This window comes from Perissodus microlepis, chromosome 1 (genome assembly GCF_051167445.1).
Source record: "Perissodus microlepis isolate ML-2025 ecotype Zambia chromosome 1, ASM5116744v1, whole genome shotgun sequence".
Taxonomy (NCBI): Eukaryota; Metazoa; Chordata; class Actinopteri; order Cichliformes; family Cichlidae; genus Perissodus; species Perissodus microlepis.
This window is the reverse complement of record NC_140461.1, coordinates 25,073,345-25,097,202: the sequence shown is the minus strand read 5'-3', so window position 1 is coordinate 25,097,202 and position 23,858 is coordinate 25,073,345. Positions and strand designations below refer to the sequence as shown.

The window sequence follows — 23,858 nt, the reverse complement described above, 5'->3', positions numbered from 1 at the left end:
AACCCACCGCGCAGCCATATTCTGGTCACATTACGAAATGTCTAATGTGCTACAGTGTGTGCTAGACCCACACACCAATTACCTGGACCTGTGACAGTGTCCTGAAATGTTTGAAAATGTCACATTTTTACAAACGCGTACCCTCACCCTTTGCATTTGTTTTTTTTGTGTGTGTGTGTGTGCTTAATCTTTTTCTATTTTCTGTTCTTTTCCTCCTCCATTGTTGTTGTTGAGTTGTGTTTTTTCCCCTGTCTCTGTTTCTCAAGCATCAGCACTTCAATTTAGTCCCAATTTGTGTTTTTATGTTCTCATATCATCAAAGTAATGGGCCGGCTCGTTAAAAACATATTTGCTTTCGCGACTTTATTTTTCTGCTGCGATTTTTCATCCACACGTGTAGGTTTGTGTATGGAGGAGGGAGAGGAAGGATACAGCGCTGGAAGTAGGGAAGGTAGTGGGCGCAGACGTGTTTGCAACAGCATAGGGAGAAAAACGAAAAAAATTGCAAATGACTTCAGAGGTGAATGATTTAGGCCGTCATCAATCCATTGAATGACTTGGGAAATGTTAGGGTGGGCTTAACAACTGTGCAGATCATACTGGGGCTGTGACAGTGAAATGAAATGGAGATAATAATGCTTCATACCTGATATGACAGAGCAGTCAGAAAATACTCATTTGTGTGTGTGTGTGTGTGTGTGCTTGTGTATGCACATGCACACACAGATGTATTAAGAGGGCACTGGTAGGTCTTCATGAGGCCTTTAGAGGGCACTACTCCACTGAGAAATAGACCATCCTGTTACATTCATCCCTACAGGCCGGTACACACTGATTAACAGAGGCTTCTAATCAATTATAAACCTTTTCATGTATTGTCAGTAACTTTTGATTTCCAAATGTGTATACTTGCACGTTCTCTCTGCGGGGTGTGTTCCTTTCTTTGTGAAGAGCAATTGGCCAGTATGTTGTAGATGCTGGTGCTCATACAGGGACACTTTAAGTGATCTTGGTATAGCAGGGATAGAGGAGGAGAGAACAGCCTAATGAAGTCTGTTAATTTGCTGCTATCAGAATGAAAGTCTCAGACTAATTATGGCCCTGGGTCATCTAGTCTGGATCACAGAGAGAGGTGGCCCTGGATGGTTCGCTTTGATTAGCTCACTCAAAATAGAGCCCCTCACTTCATTACTCTGATCTCCCTCTCTGTCTCACACTCGCTGGCGCTCAAAACTCTGGTGGGGAGGTTAGTCCATGTGCAAACAGACTAGTCGAGCTGTCATCGCTTTGCTGTTCAGGATGGAGGAGTGTATGCATCGATGAGGCGGAGAGGGAAAGGTGAGGGCAGGGTATGCATAGTCCAAGTAACTACTGGACATGTGTCTTATGTCTCTCGTGCTTTCTGTCAGACTGACTGAAGTTCAGGACATATCTGGATCCGAAGCATACAGTGAGTCAACAGTCAAACTGTGCAGCTGGTTTGACTGTTCTCCTTTCCTTCTGTTGACTGTAGAGTTGACAGATGTGTCGGAATGGTGGATTTGTTCACTTGCTGCAGACAGCCCCCCTCCTGTGCATCAGATGTCTCACAGTGGATTTTGCTTCAGGCAGTTTTGTGTGTCTGTGTGTGTGTGGGGGGGAGTTGTGCGTGTGTGTGTGGTGTTTGCACATTGAATTTCAAGGCCCCCTGAATTATCCCTGTCACAGAAACCCCTTTAATAGCAGTGATTTAAACTTTACCTGCATGACTGCCTTGATTGGCTATTGGAAACAACACACTGATTTAATTAGCCTTTCAAGTCTGTGGCCCTCTCAACTTTCCCCTCGCTGTGCGCTTATCTGCTTCCTCGGAGGAGGCGATTGTGCCACTATATCATTCCATAAATAATAAAGGCACATAGGAAGCGACATAGACAAACACAAGATGAAATGACGTGCACTCGCGTGTTTTCCAGTAAGGTGTTTTTTTTTCTCTGATTAGAAATCCAACCTGATAAAATAAAGTGGTGATCCGAGTGTAAAAGGCTGGGGCAAGGGAAGAAAGTAGACTGTGTGTGTGTGTGTGTGTGTGTGTGTGTGTGTGTGTGTCTGTCTGAGAGAGAGGTGGGGTGGGGGATATAAGGTGTTACTTGCTTGTCTCTGAGGCCTGCCTGTCATGTCAGTCATGCTCTTTCACAGCAGTTTTATTTCTTCCACCACTCCCTTTAGTGCTTTGATGGCACAATTCACTGGTACTGCCTTGTGGGAAGCACTGCTGTGGTTGGGGATGTGTGTGTGTGTGCGTGCACGCAGGGGTGCACGTGGGTGTGCATGTGTGTGCAGTGTCACACATTGTCATATTTTTTTGTCAAGTGCCTTTAAACTGTGCCAGAGATTGGATAAGAAGTACTCAGTAGAATTATTACAAGCAAGGTGAGCAGAGCAAAACTTTCAGAATCCTGGCTTTGGATCCTCATCTGACCCTGCAACCGAACATTACTGTGCTTTTCTTCAGAGAATAACAGAACTTCTTCTTTTTATTGTATACCCATTTATGTTTTGTTTTTTTGTTGTTGTTTTTTTACAAAAACACAAAATACCATATTTATTTATTTCTTGTGGGTTCATTGTTACTTTTGGAATAATTCAGAATCCCTTTTCCCCTAAGGATCCTACACTGGAGGCAAAGAAATTGAGACGGCCATTCATCTTTGTTCTGTTTTTCATACTTATCTGTCCTCCTCCTTTGTCCACCGTCCCGCCATCACATTGACATTTATCACAAGCTTTCATGAAGAGACTTTAACTTTCTTAGATGGTAAATTTCTCACATTATGTGACGTTTGCTGTGGCAGAACAGAGCCATTTTCTCAGTGCTGGTGTCTGTTCCTAATGCACTGCTCTCTGCTGTCTTGTGATTGACTCCTGCTTTCCGTTTTCTGCGTTATCTGATCTCAGCTCCTGATCTTAACAGTGGTTTTAGTCGATGGCTGGGTTTGTAACTTGCCTCTTCCTGTCATGCTCTGATTCCATCTCTCTCCCTCTCTGAACAGGTGCAACTTTTTATTCCTGTGATGTGTCATCTTTTTACACTTATTAATCCACTCGTCATTAGGTCTTAAAATATCTACTCTAGTCGCATCATACCTACGCTGTGCTCCTGTTCTGCTTTCGCTAGACGTGTAATGGGATGCAGACTTCCCACTGGTTTGCTCTCACAAGTGCATCCTTATCTTTCCTTCTTCCTGGGTGATAGCGTAATCTGATAACTACAACTGTTGCCACTCCCTCTGATTGATTAACCAGTGACCTCTGACCCTCCTGCAGGAGATTTTAATTGGTTGATGTATAATGAGCAGGCTTCCCTGAAGAAGAGCTGTTTTAAGGCCAAGGAGGATAAGAGGGTGATGCTGGAAGGGGGCAATCCAATTAGCTGATTTAACTGATAACACCTTAGGTAGCTGCGTGTGTGTGTGTGTGTGTGTGTGTGTGCGTGCGCGTGTGTGTGTTGGAGTAATGTAATTTCTATCTTTCTATCCCACTATCTCTTATACAATAGAGATGTCTCTAGCCCTTATGTGAGGACGCTTCATAGATTGTGTGACATAGCCAAGTGTGTTTGTGTGCTGAAACGAGGTTGTTGATACTCTGGTGTTATGTGTTTGAGAGTCTCTGTGTACTTTGTAATAAATATGATTTTGTTGAACTTCATGACGAATAGATCAATACAACATCTTAATGTAGTAAGCAAGAGGCTATTTAGGGCTTTCCTCTTAGTACATCTCAATATTCAGAATTAAAAAAAATCTTTAAAAAAAATTATCTGGTAAATTACAAAACATGACGCTGTACATTTTGTCATTATTTATTTAAGAAGAATTAAGACAAAATGTAAAATCAGTTTGTCCACCCTTACTTACCCTTAAAAGGGTAATCAGCAGCCAGGTGCTGCTAATCAAATGCACTTGATTAATTGAGGAAGTGTGACTGTCTCTATAAAAACAGAGGTTTTGACAGTTGGCTGGTCTGGAGCATTCAGGTTTGTGTTTACTCAATGCCAAAGAGCAAAGTTGTCACTAATGGTATTAGTGAAGCAACTGATGCTCCCCAACAATCTGGGAAGGGTTATAAGTTAATTTCCTAATCATTTGAAATCCAGCATGCTGTAGAGAAATATGATTTGCATGTGGAGAACATTCAGGACAGATGGCAATCTTGCCAGAGATGGACTTCCCAGCAAATCCACCACAAGGTCAGATGAGCTAGCCTTTTCTCTCTAAATAGAACATAGCAGCATGGCTTAAGTTTACAAAGTTGGATCTAAACAAACCACAAGACTTCTGGAACAATGTCATTTGAACAGATGAGACCAAAGTGGAGACGTTTGGCCATAATACACATCATATTTGGCAAAAAGCAAACGCATCAGCACAGAAACCTCACACCAGCTGTCAAGCACAGTGGTGAAGGGCTGATGATTTGGGCTTGTTTTTCAGCCATAGAACCTGGGCACCTTGCAGTCATTGATACAACCCTGAACTCCTCTGTATATCAAAGTATTCTCGAGTAAAATGTGAGCCAGTCTGTCGGACAACTAAAGCTTGGCTGAAACTGGGTCATGCAACAGGACAATGATACCAAACGCAGCAGCAAAACTCCTACAAAAAGATTTGCTGCTGAAAAAGAGAGAAATCAAAGTGCTGTAATCGCCCAGTCAAAGTGCAGACCTCAGCCTGAATGAAATACTGTGGCGGGACCTTCAGAGAGCTGTGCATAAATGAATGAACTGAAGCATTATAAACATTATAAAGAAGAGCGAGCTAAAATTCCTCCACAAGGTTGTGACAGACTGATGAAATCATACAGAAAGCAATTGCTTCAAGTTATTGCCACTAAAGGTGGTTCTAAAAGCTACTGAATCATGGGGTGCATTTTGAATTAGTTTTTCCTCAGTGAATAATGACACACTGACATATGTCATGTGATGTTGTTACCTACCATTTTTTTATGTCATGTCCTGATATGTCAAACCATTGAAATGGCAGAGGGTGTGTGTTTTTTCTGACTGTATGTGTGGCTTTAAAACTTTGTTGGAAGTAAACTGTTAAGTTAACATTGAATTATTATTCTAATGGGAGATAAATACACAGATCCATTTAGCTTCTGTAAAATGTTGAATGCAGAAAAAAGTGGAAATTTATTCCCATCTTCATACAAATTTGCTTGTCTTCTTTGGAAACATTTCAGCCATGTTTAGAGCTGCAATATCAATAACAAAAAGGACATACATACTACAATGCAGAGTTTCTAAATGTCACACAAAAGCTGCACAAACACACACATTCACATTGCTCGTTTGTCCATTCAACTATCCAAAAGGTGTTATACCACCATTATTGATGAGGCTAGAAACACAAATGTGATGTTAGTTGTGGTTAAAGACTACCTGATTTGGGGAAAAGAAGTTGGGAAGCTGTGAAAGTAAAGCATACATCATTTTTCATTTGATCTAGTGAATATTTGTCTATTAAACCCACTCTTCCAAGTCAGATTTTAGAGCGTATTTGTGGTTTCCTTTCTCTTTGTGTTTCACGCTGCAGTGGACAGGAAGCATTCTTATAAAAATGTATTTTCATCTCTCTCCTCTATCCATGGTACACATTTTTCACTGCCCCACCCCACCCCTCCCTTCCCTTGTCTCTTTTGCGTTTTGCCCTCTCTCACATCGAAGACTGTGAGGAGAGTGTACTGGCAGAGGAACCACGTAAGTCCAAGGATTGCTCAGTGTGTGGCCGTGTTTGTGTATTTGTGTGTGGTGCGCCATACTGTAGGTGTTCATGTTTGTGGACATCATACCAGTCTCCTCATGCGAGAGCTCACAGCATACCTCTTCACTTTTTAATTAGATACAGAATCCCTGAAAGAAGACTGAGTCCATGTGGAACAGCAGAAATACCTTTTCCTGTGGATTAACCCGTGTGCTCCTCTGATCTGTTCCCCTCCTCTCCTCTGCTTTCCTCTCCTCTAGTTTCCTCCCCTCTCCTACCCTCTCACCACATACACGATAATTACAGCACCAGACAATTACCCCGAAAACTCCTGGGATGCACATTTTGTTCTCTTAATCTGGTCTCTTAAATAATTAAAACCAACCATGAACTCCTCTTTGTGATCGTGGCTCAAGAGTGTGTGTGAATGTGAGTGTGAGAGAGATGTGTGTGTGTGTGTGTGCGCACACACATGTGGAAGCATACATCTCTGTGTCGTCTCATTGGCTTTCCTATCTACCAACAGCTCTGTCACAATCCCACCTACCTGCCTCCACGTGACCCTAAAGCAGATTTACCTTCACCTATAACATCTCTGCCGAATGTGCAACTTTGTGCGTACCTTACTCTCTCAGTGGTGTGATGAGAGAACTTCCCCATAATCCCTTTCTCCATGCTTCTCTACTCACATGGCATCATATCATTGAGTCATTCTTTGCTTGCAAAAATATGTAAATATATACAACAAAGACTTGCGGAAATATTTTGTGAGCCTGTTAGAAATAGCTGACATGTTAAAAATTTGACATATTTACACTTAATGGAATATTTCAACTCAGTAAATAAATAAATATAATACATCTGAACTTTCTCCACCACCTAGTTAATTTTTTTGTTGTTGTTCCCTTCTTTATGTTGTACTGTTATCTAAATGTTATAATTGTGCTGTTTCCAAGTGTGTGTGTTTCATTCATGCTTCATTTGTCTAAATTCTGCCTATGTGTGGTGGCTGCAGTTTAATATTTTTGTCTTTATCAGCTAAAAAAGAAGAGGAGGATACAGAGGATAAGAAATCCATAAAGAAGAGAATTAAAGAGCTGAAGGTGCTCGATCCAAAGATTGCACAGAATCTGTGTAAGTATTTGTTTCCTTTCTATCTACCCCTAAAAAAAAGGCAGATTTATATACATTTATAGAGAAATTTGGTATGCTTTACACCTTAGCATGTTGCTATGGCAATTAATACATACAGACAGCTCATGTGAACCTGGCCTTTGCCACATATGACTCATCTCTTCACACAGACCTAATTAACAACGTTAAGGATCCATTAAGGAAAGAAGGAAAAAAAGAACTTCTCTCTCTTTCTTCCTTCCTTCCTTCCTTCCTTCCCTCCCTCATCTCTCTCATGCATTCACACACGCATGCTTGGTCTGAAACTGACGGTTTAAAAAACACCCAGCATTAATGAGGATCCAGCTGATCTCTTAAGCACTCTCAGATCTTAGCACCTCATTGGCTTATATCACATGGAGCTGTGACCTTTGTTTCACGTATTAAAAGAAAATGAGTCTAATCAGCCCAGTAACAGTGATAAATCATGCAGCAGAAATTAGAGAGCAAGGGGGGGGGGGGGGGAGAAAGGGGGAGTTGGTGGTTTATGTGGTCCACCATAGGAGGTAAAGAGTCTAAAAGCTTTGATTGAGGTTTGAGAAGGACTGAGAAGGGGTTTTATTTCTGTTACTTGATTGATGCCATCACTGTTAAGATACTGAGATACAGTGCAAATTTATTCTGCCTAATGAATTGTACTAAAATTTTCTCATTACCAGTTACAGCCGGGAGCTTATATCACAGTCGTGTCACATTTTACGTATGCTTTAAGAAGAGAAGGGCTAGTTTGTCAGTAAAACCTCAACCTAATATATGCAGGTTTAAAAAAAAAAAAAAAAAAAAAAGATTCATCATTTATTGGACGTGTGTTTAAACTTCAGTTTAATCCTTGCACATGCTGCTTCTTTTTAATTCTTCTCAGTTATGTACTGTGTAGTAGCTGGCCTCCTGAAGTCCTGTGGGACATTTGGATACGTGCTCGTGGTTGTCGTCTGTGGTGCTCGAGAGGCGCCTCTTGTGACTCTAAAGTCCCATGCGGGAGTTGAAGTCCTTCTGGTCCTGTTCACAGGAATAAGAGATGACTAGTCTTTTGAGCTGACTTTTTTAGGCCATTTTCTCAAACTGTTGTCTTTTAAAGCCCTGCAGGGCCTTCTGGATTTCAAGCTGCAGGTGTTTCTGCAGCTTTAAAGTCAAGTGAACGCACGTCTTTGTAGCGTAGCCGTGGCCATCCTGTTGGTTGTCCACACAGGAGATCTTTGGTGAGGCTGCTATCCCTTTATGTGATACTTATGCCAGGGATAGAACATGCCTGGGCAACTTGTCTTTCCAAGAGTTGCAAAGTACTAAGCAAACACACCACTATAAAAAGATTTCCTGGTGAGTCTGTGTGTATGCTTTTTGGGGTTTCTTTTTTTGTCCATCTTCATTTCATCAGTCTTGCCAGGTGGTTTTCAACACCATGTAGGGAGGTCTCTCTCTAGGCACAGGGTGTCTGAGAAACAGCACACTGAGGGATATGAATTCATGGATGGTCTCAGGTTTTTGGGATTCTATGGTGATATGACAGGATATCTTGGTTCATAACATTTGTCTTTGTAACTTGATTGTTACGCCAAAGTTGGTGCTCAACCTGAAATTAAAAATTATTATTTCTGTCCCCACAACTTTAAAAATGATCTAACCAAGTAGAGCAAAAAAGTGTGCAAAACAAAAGGTACATTCTCGTTTTCAAAAGTTCACGGTCTCCTGTATATGTATAATGTAATGTTGTAACATACTTCACATACACACTTACGTGCAGAACACTCCAAAGTGTTCAACCTAAAACATGCTCAATAATTTAAAATTATTTTTTATTTTTTTATTTGTTTCTGCTTGTGAGACTAATAACTAGCCCTGACGAGGCATGCACAATACCTTTGCTAGTCCTAACTCTTGCTTGAAAATATCATGGTTGTTAAGCCAATACATTTAAAATTAAAATCAGTTTTTTAAAGTCAGAAAGAAAAAAGAAAAATTAAAGACATCGCTGGCTGAGTGGGTCAGACTAACGTGTTTCATAAGATTTGTGTGTACTGTTTTATTTCACATTATTCTTTTTTGTGTGTATTTGGTTGTTTTTTTTAGTTCTTTTATGACCAACTGTCTCATATCTCAACATTACAGCTCAGCTGTCAATCTTTTCTCCATTTGCGACATCTCTCTCTCTTTTTTTCCGCCCCTGTAGCCATCTTCCTGGGCTCCTTCCGCATCCCTTATCAGGAAATTCGACGCATGATAGTGGAAGTCGATGAAGAGCAACTCTCTGAACCTATGATCCAGGTATGCTGTTTAATGAAGCCATAGAGCCTCCGTTACTTTAGTGGATGACTTTCTCGTTCCACCCAACTCTGGACCTAGCTAGCTGTGAGATAAAAGAGAAAAAAATATTGAAACTAGTCAATGCTCAACTTTTCACCTTGAGGCTGGAAGTATATTTTTAGTTTTGCCCTTCTCCTACTCAGCTGGTCAGGTTCAACTCTTTGTCTATTGTCTTGATTAGTTGTCTATCTTAAAACAGCATGTAGCCCAAGGCTAAAGCGTTGGGCATCTGTAAAGCCTGCAGTACAGCAGGTGTGGAAACAGTTGGTGAGCACAGGCAGTAAGTCAGTAAAAAAATAAATAAGCACTTTGCTGATGTTTAGCTGAATTTTTTTTTTTTGCTTTGTTTTGTTTGTGTTTATAAGTGCTTTACCAGCTTTTTGGCTATAACTTCGATGTGTTTATGCCATCTGTATACCTCACACTTAGCACTGACTTACTCTGTTCATCCAATCCATCTGTCTGTCCTTCCATGTATGTGTCAATCTCTATTTTTCTATCTTAACAGCAATTCAATGGACCAGTGTGGTTCATTTCAGTTGTATCTGCAGTATAAAGCTACATAGTCTCTGCTTGGTAATAAGATGTTTTATCATAGTAACAAAGCTCACCACATGGCTGAAACACACAAACAGAGACAACACCAAACAGAACAGCAGCAGGTTAGCTGTCTGTAAATTTCTGTATATCCTTCCCGCTTCTCACTCCCTTTCTTCCTTTTCTTTGTAGAACCTTGTAAAGCACCTACCGGAGCAGGAGCAGCTTAATGCGCTGGCCGCATACAAAAATGAGTACTCTAATTTGTCAGAGCCTGAGCAGTTTGGGGTTGTGGTGAGTACACACAATACACACAAATGTACAACACACACAAACATCTGTCAACTTCCCACCAACTGCAGATATACAGCACAAAAACGACCTTTCCTTTATATTTCCTTATTTATTGCCGGAAGACCTCAGACAGTGTGCCTATTATCGTTGACAATGCTATTAAACACAAGTGTATTAAGAATTAAATAGTTTATCAGAGCCAAAAAATGCATATTTGGTGTAATAAAACGTAATATTTGAATGTTTTAGTCACGTAAACTTGTCTTGTATTCTTTCTCGGCGTCTTATTCCAACGAAAACACACACAGAGAACACTTTCATGTAATTATCATAATCCTGAGCTCTTTAAAATTCTATCTTTTAAAGCCTTAAGAGGAAAGACGGGACACCTGTGGACTGGTGCACTAATTTATGCACATTAAAGAGCAGCACTTCTGCCTCATTATGTCAGCATCATTTTCTTAAAGACTTTTCAAAGGAGGTTTAGTCAGAATTATGCATGAGAGGTGTCACTTATGTATTTTTATTTTTCTACCTAGCGACCACGTTACGGACAAAAACATAACTCATCTTTTGTATCTTGTTCAATGAGGAGACGAGAAAAAAGGAGAGCCTGCTTATATAATGAGGTTGTGCTACTTGTGTGGGCCCACAAAAGCTCAGGTTCAAAGAGACTTTTTAATGTACCTTTTTTATATTTACCATTGTGTAAACATTCACTTTTTTATTTTCAGTCAACACCACTTTCAATTGATCTTTAACTCAGCCTTGTGCGCAGTAGTATTTTGTTTTCAGGTCTATGTCTTGCTTGTTGTAAAAGCTTAACACAAGGTCACCACCATAGTTGCTGAGTGTTCCTGCTGCTACGTGAATAAGTTCACTGTTCTTTGTGACAGTAAGTTGAGGAACTAAAGCGCTTAATCTCAGAATATAAATTTCCACATAACTCATCTATATCAGTCAATGAAAGCATATTTTAATGTCTTTAACAGAAGCCATATGCATGCCTGTAATTTTTTGTAAATCACTCGCAGTTAATGATTATTCCGCATCACTCCTGAAATCTGAAGAATCACTGTTTATTAGTATTATTAGCAGAGATGGGCAGCGTTACTTGTAACGCGTTACTGTAATCCGATTACTTTTTTCAAGTAACGAGTAAAGTAAGGGATTACTATTGCAAAAACGGTAATTAGATTACCGTTACTTTCCCGTAGGAACGCTGCGTTACTGCGTTACTAAAACCGTGATTTTTTTTTTTTGCAAGAATGTCTCATGACAGTGACGTAAGCGAGTGCGACGTTCGTGACAACAGCTGTGTGCAGATCAACAATGGATAATATATCGAGTGCGGGAGAGAGTATGAGCGTGCAGCGTTTAAAGCGTGGAAGTACTGACCTTATTTTGAGTTTGATTCCATAAAAAGTGACAAAAACATTAGCGTCCGTTGTGCGTGGGAAGAAAACTTCTTTTTACAGCGAAAAAAAGCCCTAAGCTTCCAAGCAAGCACCGAGTGCGCTATGACGTAATGGGAAATTCACAGAGAAACTCGCGGGTTCTTCCACTGACCGCTGCGGCACACCTGCACCAGGGTAAACCTCCGCCTACCCTGCTCCTGTTTTACAGGTGAAAATAGAGCAACAGGACCGCTAGTCTGTGACTTTATTTATTTTCTGCTGTGTTTTACTTGCATCTATTTGAAAGAGTGAGTGTAAACACACACAAAAAAATATTTTATGTGCTGGAATGTGCAGAAAATAGGTTTAAATGTTAAACTAATTTATTCAAGTCAGAGAATGTTGCATATAATTAAATTTTTGCTTGATGCATAAAGTTAAAAGATTAAAACTAATAAAACAAGTTTTAAAAAGGGACTTTTCCATTTGATTACATTTTGTGATGGATTATGCAGAAAAAGTAGAATTGGGCTGAAAGATCTATCGCTTTATCACCTATTCAGGTTGTAAATCGTGTTTTTAAAAAGTAACTAAGTAACTAAGTAATTAATTACTTTTGAAAATAAGTAATCAGTAAAGTAACGGGATTACTTTTTTGGGTAAGTAATCAGTAATTAGTTACTGATTACTTTTTTCAAGTAACTTGACCAACACTGATTATTAGTACGTGCATGCTGCTGGCTGAACTGTAGTTAAAATCCTCGGGACTAGTGCTTTTTTCATCTTTGATTTTAATTGTTGTTGACAGTTGATGGGAATATTTATTACATGCAAGTTTTCAAAATATTTACTATAGAGAGAGAGAGAGAGAATCTTTAAATTCAGTGTCAGATAAGGATATCAACAGAGCTGTTTTTTCCTTCTCACTATCCTATCACCTCATGGAAATAGTGTTTGGCAGTAAATGAGCTAGATTTTCCATAAGTCCACTCTTTTGTGTGTGTGTGTGTGTGTGTGTGTGTGTGTGTGTGTGTGTGTGTGTGTGTGTGTGTGTGTGTGTGTGTGTGTGTGTGTGTGTGTGTGTGTGTGTGTGTGTGTTGGAAACCATCTCCTCAACTTGTCAGTATAACCTCCCAGTGCCCTGTGTAGGCCAGTGGGAGCAGCTGCACACATTCAATTTGCAGATGATCCGGTGTGTTTTGCTCCATTTCTTCTTTTTCTGATTATTTTTTCTCGTTTAAATATCTTTATCACATAATTCATCCCATCTCTGGGGTTTGTTTCAGCATTATGTTTTGTTCGTGTGGACCTTGTTTTTTCTTAATTCTGTTATATAATTCTATTCCTCTTTTTTTTGTTGCCCGCCCTCTCCTTTTATGTGCGACAAATACACGGCCACAAAGTGCACACAGACAAGCACACACTGACTGAAATAGTCATTTGATAACATTACAGTAGCTATAATTAAACCCTTGATGGAGGACATCAAACCGCACAGCCAGCTGTTGTGTGAAACAGACAATTGGAACCTGCACCCCTCCCTCCCGCCGCACACACATACACAATCACTGTGGCGGCCAGGTCCTGGGCCCAATGCAATATTTTCCAATTTTCTCTAATTGTGTGAGAGTGGTAATCCAAGGCAGCCTATTGTATATTCCACCCCTCCACTGCCTGCCCTATATGGACACTAACTCCACAATTAACTTACCAGACCTGGGTCCCAAATCAAATCACTGCCAGCATCTATTACTACTGCCTAGCAACACTTTCCAACATGCTGGTTGCATAAATGTCTTTTAAATTAGATCGTCTGAATGTGAGAGTGTGTCAAATGTGTTATTGTAGTTATTTTAAGTTTGACTGTGTTCTTTGATGTGGTTTGCTCTCCTTGACATCATTTCCCATCCTTTTCTCATCTCCTTCCTCATTCTCTTTTCTCCGAATCCCTTTTCCCCCTACTATCCCTTTTCCATCTATGCCTTCTTGTTTTCTTGTTTCCACCTTGACTTTGTTGCCTCCCCAGATGAGCAGTGTGAAGCGGCTGCGTCCTCGCCTCAGCCACATCCTCTTCCGGCTTCAGTTTGAGGAGCACGTAAACAATCTGCGACCAGATATTCTGGCCGTAAATGCCGCATGTGATGAGGTCAGGAAGAGCCGCTCCTTTGGCCGCTTATTGGAGCTGGTGCTACTACTGGGGAATTACATGAATGCGGGCTCTCGAAACGCCCAATCATATGGCTTTGACCTGAGCTCCCTTTGCAAGGTAAGGGTTGAAATGCTGACCCTAATTTCAACTGTTCACACACAGTTTGTAGTCAGTCATCCCTTCAGTGTCAAATGTTCAACAGGAGTGATGCTAGTTCAATAAACTTTCTCAAGAGATACACAGCTGTGTTTGCAGTCAGAGTTCTGTAACAGAAATATAATTTTTTTTACTGACCTGAACTAAACGATTTTTTAGGCCTTTAGTTGAAGCTAGCCTGATAGATTCTCCTTATTTTCATTATTGCGCTCTCATTTTATGTCCTCAAAAACCTTGAGTTAAAATGGTCATTTCCTATATGGATTGCTTTTTTCTGCCAAATGTACAAGCCAAGAGCGTTAACAGTGATTAGACTAAAGAAAGAATCGGTATACATTATGGGATTCATGTATATCTGTGTCTGTACCAGACACTACGTGTAGCGGTGTCTCTCTCTTTGGTCACCTTGTCTGAGCCTTATCAGTAAACTGATCCAAAGCAGCTGCTGTAATGAGACATTTTATTTTAAACCATTTCATTTGATTGAACACTATCAGAGTTTTCGTTATCATCTGGCCTCTATCAAAGCATTTAGGCCCACCGAGTACTTTAGTCTCATTCTTCTGCCCAGAAAAGATAACTGAAACTCAAACCACTATCCCTTTTGAAAGTTCACACAACCTCGCCGTGGCAGTACTAGTGCTTCTTGGACAGAGACGTATCCAACACCTGTAACTCAGGATTTTATGCGGCATGAAAACAGAACATAAAGTTTGTAATAGTGACGGAAAGAATGGGGTGCAAGTCTCCTCCAGTGGTTACATTACAGCTGTTGGCACACCCACTGCGGTTTCCACAGTAACGAGCATTGCTGTCATTTGTCACTGCCACCTCTTTACCCTCCTAGACTTGGATGCTGATGTTCATATAAATACAAGTACAAAGGCAAACACTTGTACGAACATGATGGATTAGATGCATTAGGACGACAGTAATATCAGTTAATAGGAGACTGTTAAGGATTTAAAACAGTAGTTTTTTTTGTCTGCGTATGTTGTCTGAAGGAAGGTTTACGTTGATGTCACGGGCAGGATATATAGAGGAAGACATCTCCTTCGCGCCATACCCAGAGTTTGACAACTTAATTCCATGGCACACTTCACAGCACAGGAAAATTGCATCCATCCCAACTGTAAAAGGGAAAATGTTTACATTGTCATCTACGATTACCATCCATCTAAATTCAAAGAGGGACCTTTTGTGAGTGAGCACTTGAAGCTTTTATTAAAAAAAAGGGGGGACTGGGGAACAGAAATGAAAAGAGACATGAGAATGTTTGATTAGAGGAGATAATACAAACATGATTAAACCCAGCGGGTCTGAGTACACTGCTGTCTACCAATAGATCACCTAGAGAGATACACTGCAACACACTCTGCAGGAGGCATGTTTGGCAGGGATGCTGATAGACATCTTGGAATTAGCCTGTTTAATAAAAAAGGAAGAAGAAGAAAGAAATGAGAAAAAAATCAATGATGGAAATTTATCAGGGAAATATAAAAAATTTGTTACTTTTGGCAATAAATGGGCACCAAGTGCAGGGAGCAGGAACACATCTGCTACGTAATCACGAGACATAAAATCATGTGTGGCACTGTTAACACTCAGCATTTGTTAAGCTAGAGCTCAGAACTGCTTTGAGTAAGTACAGTAGATGAAGGACAATGACTTCTTTTTCCAATTACCAGACAGCATATTTACCTACATTAGTACTTCTGATTTCAAGCATGAGTACGTCGAGCCCTGCGCTGAACCTTGTTTTTTGTTGTTGTTAGCATTAACCGCAAAAAATGATCTAGGAAAAAGTGCACTTCTAACAGTAGTTTGTAGCTCTATTGCAAATTAGCTGCTCACCTACATCACATTAAACAACATGGAGACGTGCCTTTGATGCTGCTTTCACCCTTCTTACTGAATAGCAAGTGAAGCTCTGTACACATGACAGGTAGGCTGGCGTGCAGGTTTTCATCAACTAGTGATGCACTCACTTACCCAACTGACTAAGAAAAGAGCAATTTATTAAACACCTAATATCTTGCATTTAATAAAAGTCACATCTTTCACCCCTTTTAACTAGGATATCCACAAAGTGTGGTTTTCATTTTGCAGCTCAAAATGCTGCCCATTTTTCTCTGCATGTGTATCATGATTCCTGCCATAGCGACGAATACTGTGAAACTAAGGCCAAAAGGATGTTGTTTACGTACCATACCAGATTTCTGTTATTATATGTTTCAACAAAAAAGTTATTTGACTTTGCCCATCAAAAGCAAAAACTGCATCTGGTTTAAATTTGTCTGATGTACCTTTTAAGGGTCGGGCCCTCGTGAAGGGGCGCACCGCCTTTCGGCACTCTTGCAAAGATTTGATCGCTCCCTGAAAGCCTCTTTCTAACAACCTGCATTTGTGTATTCGCAGTGCGTGCTCTTCTGTTGTGTCAAAACTGCAAAATGTGTTACAAAGCAGCAGTGCGCTCAACTCTGAATCCTAAACATGCATACGTTGCCTGGTCTAAATAAAATGTGAAAGCACACAGCATAGCGGCACAGCATACTTCCTAACACGTATTAACTATTAAGACGAACGTGTTTCATCTGTAAGCCGACATCAGGAAAAAGTGGGGTGCGCAGTGAGTGATGATTGTGTTTTAAATGCACTGCGGTGAGGTGCGCAACTCTTGTCACCTGTGATGATCTTCAGTCTAGACATGCACAAGATTTCCAGGAGCAATTCAAATGTAACACGAGCACTGGCAGCGCTGCTTTTCAGAATCAAATGACCTTGAAAGAGAGAGAATTTAAATTTAAATTGGCTAAGGCTTTTGTATTTATGTGCAGACTTGGAAAAACTTTTTGATCCTACCTCGTATAGATGTAGCCTTCTAAGGGCTGCTAACAAAACCCCGGAGTTGACCGCATTTTTGAACCAGAATTAGATCCAAGAGGAAGAGATGATTGCATGCAGTTGTCTTACCACTTGTTTATTTATTTTTTTAATGTATTTTTTCAATTTTATGTTGTTATAGATGGATATACTTAGATATATTTCTAACTGTGCTTGTGCTGGATAAATCATGCTGTTTACATTACTGAGGGTGATTTAAATGTTGAATATGGGTTGTGCGCACTTCTCCATAAACAGAGTGTTTTAGACCTGCTTTATACTCTTAAAAAATGATGAATATCCTAACCTTTAAATTATGGAACCTTTAAAATGGCAGGTATATATGGTGTGTTAGAGAAACATGACATAATTTCTGACTTAACGTAAGACAGATTCAACAGATTCAAGCATGCAAACACATTTATTTAGCAAGTGAACAGTGTGTGTGCTTAACAGGGTTAGACCTAACCTGTGACATTTTCAATAACACAAACTCTGAGCAACATGCAGAGTCACTTTTCCCCTGTTAGAGCGTTTTTTTGCCCTGTGTATACGTTTTATTTTTCAATTTATTGTATTATTAAATTTATTGTATTATTTACTTATTATTAAATAAGCCACATAAATGCACATATTTTATGTGTCCATGTTTCACAGCTAAAGGACACCAAGTCAGCAGATCAGAAGACAACATTACTTCACTTCCTGGCACAAGTATGTGAGGACGAATTTCCAGACGTGGTCAAGTTTCTTGACGACCTAGAGCATGTGGATCGAGCGAGCAGAGGTAATATTCTTAAACACCTAGATGCAAAAACTTCTCAACTGTACATAATAAAACTGTTATTGGACACTTGTGATATATTTTCTAAGTCTCTAAAAGCACTTTTTTTTTTTATACAGTACAGAAGCCATTTTTCACCTGTTTACCAGCATGTAAGAGTCAGCTGCTACTTGATAATTTTAACACTCTCTACCTTCCACTTTCTCTGAGGTGATATCACAGTGCTGCTGTTATTTTGGTCCCCTGCTGTCAACCCAAGGTTTTTAGCTCTCCCATGGTTGCATGGCTTGAGTTTCATCTACTTCCTAGCTGAGATATTTCTAGTGATGTTTAACAGCAGGGATTTGGCAACTGGTCTAAATTGGTCATCTAAGATAAGAGTTACTATGAGGAAACATTGGGCATACAAACTATTAACTTTTTTGATATTTTCTTTTCTGCAGTTAAAGTTAAAGAAGAAAAGGGTAATGATAGCATAATCTGTCCATGCATCTAAGCATGCTTAAACGTGAAGACTGAAGACTCTATTTAGAAAATGCCTGATATGTGATTGTGGCAATTAAGCACTTGATATAATAGTGATGATCTGGATGATAGTAAATGATAGGAGCGCTCAACCTCATTAGATAATGTGATATGGGCTTATGTTTTCACCTGTAGTCTTGCTAATGTGGAATTTACCATCTCACCTTACCTGCCCGATGTCCCTCGCTCACTCGCAGCAGTTGTTATCATGCATTGGTTCTTGCCATGATTAACTTAGACTTTCCCCTCTAGATCATTTTTCATACCCCTTTAGTGACTTTTTTTTTCCCAAAGAACAAACACCAGAAACACCTATAGACAGAAATGCATGAATCCATGAAACCCCTCTCTCCTGTTCTCCGTTCAGTGAGTGACAACGAGCGGCAGTACCTCTCAATAAGATGTTTGCACATGTGCAGTGTTGTTTTTGTGGTTTGTTAGCCAGAAGGAGGATGCCCACTGAGAGAAAAGAAAAATAAGAACGACATACTGACACATACTGATTCCTCACTGAGTCATCGTTATCTAAGCAAATGAATACAGGACTACTGCACAGCTATTGTCTTAGGCTTTTGCCTGTTGATTTTGTTAGGTGACATTGTGGTTATAATGTGTGATACATGTCTGTTGTTTATCTTAAATGATATTTCACTAATATAAAAATACATTAGATTAGTATTATTTAGTTTGATATTGTCCTGTTTTTTTGTTTTTGTTTTTATATAATATATGATCATAAGCAATGAAAGCTTGGCATCAGAAGGGCTACCTATACAGTGTTACCTAGAAAGAAGTGGAACATTTGTATGCATTCCTTTGTTTTACTTTGAGTTTTACTCTTAGCTTTCTATTTCTGTTGCTCTCTCAGGGGATTGGATGTTTGTTGATTCTGTAAACATACGTTGTATTTTATCATTTTCATGTTTGATCTGTGCCACAGTCATCTCATGTGCACCGCTGTTTGATACAAACATTAATCTTCTTCTGTGGCATATCTTCAGGTTTGATGGCTTATGTTTTAGGTCATGTCTGCGACTGGGATTAAAAACATTTTTAAGTCTGTGTTGATTTGAACAGAAATTGGCTGTATTGCACAGGTGTGCATGCAAACATGGGTACACACAAGTACAGAAGAAGTGCTTTGAGTGGCCAGCGTCTCTATAGTGTGGTAAAGGTCACAGCCAAGCAGGGACAGACTCAGTGGTCGGAGGAAACTCGGGCATGTTCTTTGTTCATATTGCCACAGGCAATTCACAGGAAGAAGCAGTTAGCCGCTGCCAATGTACAGCTTGTGTGTGTGAGGTCGCACTGTCACAGCGTGTTTCCTCCTGCTCTAAAGAAGATTTTACCCACTGCTCCATTCTCAGCAGGAGGGAGTGTAGGAAGGTGTGAGGAGGAGAAAACATAGGAGGATGCAATGAAATGTGTGACTCTTTTTTTTGGTTTGTTTGTTTGGACTCTGCTTTTCATAAAGATTTCAATTTTTTTCCCCCTTGTTTTGGCGCTTTGATAATCTGTAGATAAAACACTCGATGGTAGTGTTGTTATTTCTCCCAACTGTGCTGTGTGTCCAGAAGGCTTTGGCCACGATGCAGAAGTACAATGGCGAGATCAAGGGAAAGCACAGTCCTTGGATCTCTCTGCAGGTTTTCTCTACCTCTTTACTTCACTGGCCTCAAGCTGAGTTTATTTGCATCTATATAGATATGGACTGCTTTCTGTGCTTCTGTCTTTCTTTATGATTCTATAAGCTTAGGAGATGCATGCACCGTCTTATCTCTTCACATATTATATCCAGACACACAGATCCTGTCTCTAAGCCGTGCTGGTGAGTGGCTTCCTTTTCATCGGGTCTGACAACTATTTGATGGGCATGTACTCAGACTAAAAGGCTGCATTGCATTCATATACACTAGCCCAAGAGCTTACTTGAGCATGAAAACAAGGTTGAGCAGAGGTAGCAGTAATGATATGTTCTTCCTTTGTAAATGGTGCTGTCTTTAGACTGTAACACAACCCTTGTTTCCCACTCTGCCAGTCCTGTACTTCAGTTCAGGGATCCTTTCTGTCTGTCTTCTCATTTTTGCCCATTCTCTTCTTTTTAGACCTATAATCATTTCTCCCCCTGATATTGAGATGCACTCAGTCCCTGCTGCTTCACTCTGTCAGTTTGCATGTATCTCTTTAACTGCCTGTCAATATTTGTCTATCGGTCCCCGATTGTTGCTCGGTCTGGTTCTTGGTCTTTGGGTTTTGCTTGCAGGCTCTTTTTGTTTTAACTTCTTTTGCCTGTCACACACGCAAACAGACACACACATAATAGACAGCAGCCGATTTGAGCAGTTAGGGCAGCTTGTTGAGTGGTACTCGGTGCTGAGTTTGAAGTTGAAAGCAGACAAATACGGAGACATGTTAATGTGCTCAACCACTCTACTTCAGCTTGCAGCTTCAAAAACCGCCTGTCAGCAACAGAAATGCTGTTTACTACTACGTACTGCTAAACAGGCATGCCTGCATTAGTAGAACTATGGATGTATGTGTAGTAAAAATGGAAAAGCTGTTCTGGTTATGGCCCTGGGGAATCTTTAATCAGTAACACAACGATTCAGCTACACTGAGATGGCTCTCCAAAAATACTGTTCAAGCTTTGTTTTCTAGTTTTGTTTCATGCAGTCTAAACAATGAGCCTCAGATTGAAAGTACAGTGCGTTTTAATGTTAGTCCTGCACTGTTTTAAAGTGGTTCTGTAGATTGTACATTTTCAGATTCACCAAAACATCAGGCTTTTGCGTCAATTTTTCCCCTCTCTCTTAGAATTCATTATATCAAAGGTGCTTATACAGTGACTATGTGTGCGCTGGGGCTGTTTGTGGGTTGCATGCTCTACTCTGTCTCATTTATGGCACAGCAGGTTAGCAGACTAATAAAAGGATGTCAATGGATTTTGACCTCCACAAATATTTCAATTGTTCTTCTTCCAAAATATCTTAGATCTGTCTCCGACTCCTCTGCAGCAAAGAGACATTCAGGCCCCACTGCTCATAAAAATCACTCACACTTAAATGCACAGAATAAGAAATCAAGTGCAAAGTGGTCAGTGAGAGAAAAGAAACACCTTGCTATGTTTTATTTCCTACTGTCATTTCCTAAGTCTTGAGTTGTATACGGCTGACGTAAGCCTCTTCTGTTTTGCAACACATTTCTGTGTGTTTTCTTTAAAGCGAAGGATCCGATAAAAGCCAGTTTTCTCCTGAAGCATACTGTATCCCTGATTCACATATAGTCTGCCTCATCTTGAATACTCTGTGGCTGGAGTGATGACACTCTATTGTCGCATTAAGGCAGATGACCTGTGGTGACATATGCAAGGCCTTATTTGCACGTACTGTGTAGAGATCCATCATCACAGTCATCTCTTAGTTCTTCTCCTTGCTTTTTGCCCCGTTCAGAGCACCTTCACTGAGACATGTTGGTTCTATTTAGTATTTATATTGTTGGATAGCAGTATTAAGTAAGTGTCTCCTGTTTGTATTATCCAAAGTACCCAGTGTCCAAAGTATATGGATCTAATTATGTGTTAGATTCTGTTTTTCTCTTGTACAATAAATAATATATAGTTCCTAGGTTTTCATGCATATACCCTTTTGTGTGAGGTTGCTTCTTCACAGAAGCCTGCAGATTGCAAAGCTAAGAAAAGATGAGATCCCTTTTTGTTTTGCTTTTGTCTTGCCCTCCCTTGCTCCTTTCTCAGTTACCGCATCATCACAGGGCTTTAATCATTTCTATTAACAGACTGCCTGTCTGGCCTCTTTCCTCGTCTGAATGCTGCCCACACCTTCTTCAGGCGATTTTGGTTGCCTCGTAATGCACTGAGCTTTCAGGAGGAAAGGATTTAGAGTCAGATTATAATTGTTTATTCACTTTTTTTTTTTATATGTAGCCACACTAATCATACTGGGTGTATGGATCATTTTTAGATTTCTCATTAGTTAATGAGCACTGACAGAGGCAGCCAGAATTTCTGTAAAAGAGCTCGGACGCAGCACCATCTAGGGGCAACTGTCTATTTTTATTTTGTTTCAATTATCTTCAATTATTATGGTTCAATTATTATCAGTAAAACTTTCTACATACCTAATTCTGTATCTGCACTCACTGAAAACTTTATTAGGTACACCTTGGAAAAACTGGGTTGGAGCGATCAGAACTATCTTAGTTCTTCATAACATAGATTGAACAAGGTCCATGTTGACATTCCACCATCACACAGTTGCTTCAGTTTGTTGGCTGCACATCCTTGATGAGAATCTCCTGTTCATCACATCCCAAAGGTGCTCTACTGGATTAAGATCTGGTGAATATGGAGGCCAAGAAAATGTGCCAAGAGCAACCTGAACCGTTGATAAAGGCAGGATAGATCTGTGCTTTCATGTTGTGGATGTCTAATTCTGACCCTACTGAGTGTTGCCTGAGACCAGGCAATGTTTTTCTAATCTTCTATTGTCCAACTGTGGTAAGCGAGGGTCAGTTGTAGCAGTTGTTGCTTTTCTGCATGTCTTGGTTGTAACAAGTGATTATTTGAGTTACTGTTAGCTCGAAACAGTTGTGGCACTTTCCTTTGACCTCTGGCATTACTGAGGCTTTTTCACTGAGAGAATTACTGAATATTTTGTTTATTCCAACCATTTTTTGTAAACCTGAGAGATGGTTGTGTCTTAAAATCCCAGCAGATCAGCAGTTTTTGACACCAGCCTGACTAACCATGCCACATTCAAAACCACTTTAATCACCTTTCTTCCCCATTCTGACGTGGTGGCCATGTCTACATCTCTAAATGCATTAAGTTGCTGCCATGTGACTTAATATTTTTATGTTCTCTGAGGTAGTGCTTTGATTGTGTGATCCTGTGAAATTAACACGTTAAATTTATTTTATAGACCAGCAGCACTGATAACGTTTGCTGCCGAACTCCAACATTAACCATCATTTTATTACTAGCTTTAGCCACCACCTGCTAACTTAATAATAACCTAACAGACAGCTAATGTGGCTACTTGGTAGCTGCTAAAAGTTAAACAGTCAATGTGTGTGCTAGCCACTAGATTACCATTTATAATAACTATTGAACACTTTAATGTCGTTGAAGGGGGAGTCTAAGTTTTCAAAAAAAGTATTGGCAGGTGCCATGTGCCCATCTGTGTGAAGGCCAAGACAGCACTGTTAGTATCAGTACTGTTGAAAATGAGAATCTAATCTGATAGTAAGTTTTAATGTTGATTAGTATCTGAGTAGTAGGTACAGGACTGAAAATGAATTAACAAAATAGATCCTTTTCTATAGTAATCACAGCAATTGGCCTATGATTTATGCATAGGAGAGTTGTTTCAGGATTTAAAAAAATAATAATCATAAGTGTCCCATAAGGTGTCACTTCCTAATAACCATTTCAACTCTTCCAGAAGTCAGAGATAGAAATATTTTTCCTCCACATTGCTACAGTTCTCCTCAAAGATAGATTAACATTAACTCATACTTAAAGAGCCTTCTATCCATAAAAACAGGATGATTTCTTTAAAAGAATTGCAGAGCAGTTGCTTTGTGAAGGCGGCTCTGATGGAGATATTATTAGTCACAATCTACTTTTGAAGCAAGAGTTTTAAATGTCTGCTCCTTTAAAGCTTTTGACTGACCGCAGGTATCATTGCAGGCATACAAGTAAGAGATAAAAGAAGGAAGAAAGAAAATTAAAATCCAAAAATCGATAAAGTGAAAATGCATTCAGAACAATCTAAAACACGCGACGAGTAAAAAGTACTCTTTAGCTGCCTTGTTACTGAAGTGCACTCAGTCTTCTTTCTCAATTATAAGTAACAGGTTGAAAAGTGCCACCTGCCTTTTCCTCTCAGCACGCT

The 23,858-nt window shown here is 39.9% G+C and overlaps 1 protein-coding gene across 2 annotated transcripts in view; it reads left to right on the top strand.

Annotated features, from left to right (window-relative positions):
- The window catches only part of LOC146393898 (protein diaphanous homolog 3-like), a 158,154-nt gene that overhangs the window by 54,103 nt on the left and 80,193 nt on the right, over positions 1–23,858 (top strand). The window contains exons 19-24 of one of the 2 annotated variants that reach the window (XM_084936850.1): positions 5,711–5,743; positions 6,786–6,881; positions 9,088–9,182; positions 9,951–10,052; positions 13,476–13,715; positions 17,295–17,424. In XM_084936850.1, the coding sequence (XP_084792976.1) occupies positions 5,711–5,743; positions 6,786–6,881; positions 9,088–9,182; positions 9,951–10,052; positions 13,476–13,715; positions 17,295–17,424 (696 nt within the window). The remainder of the gene's footprint in view (positions 1–5,710; positions 5,744–6,785; positions 6,882–9,087; positions 9,183–9,950; positions 10,053–13,475; positions 13,716–17,294; positions 17,425–23,858) is intronic. The other variant, XM_084936855.1, reaches the window with a different exon arrangement.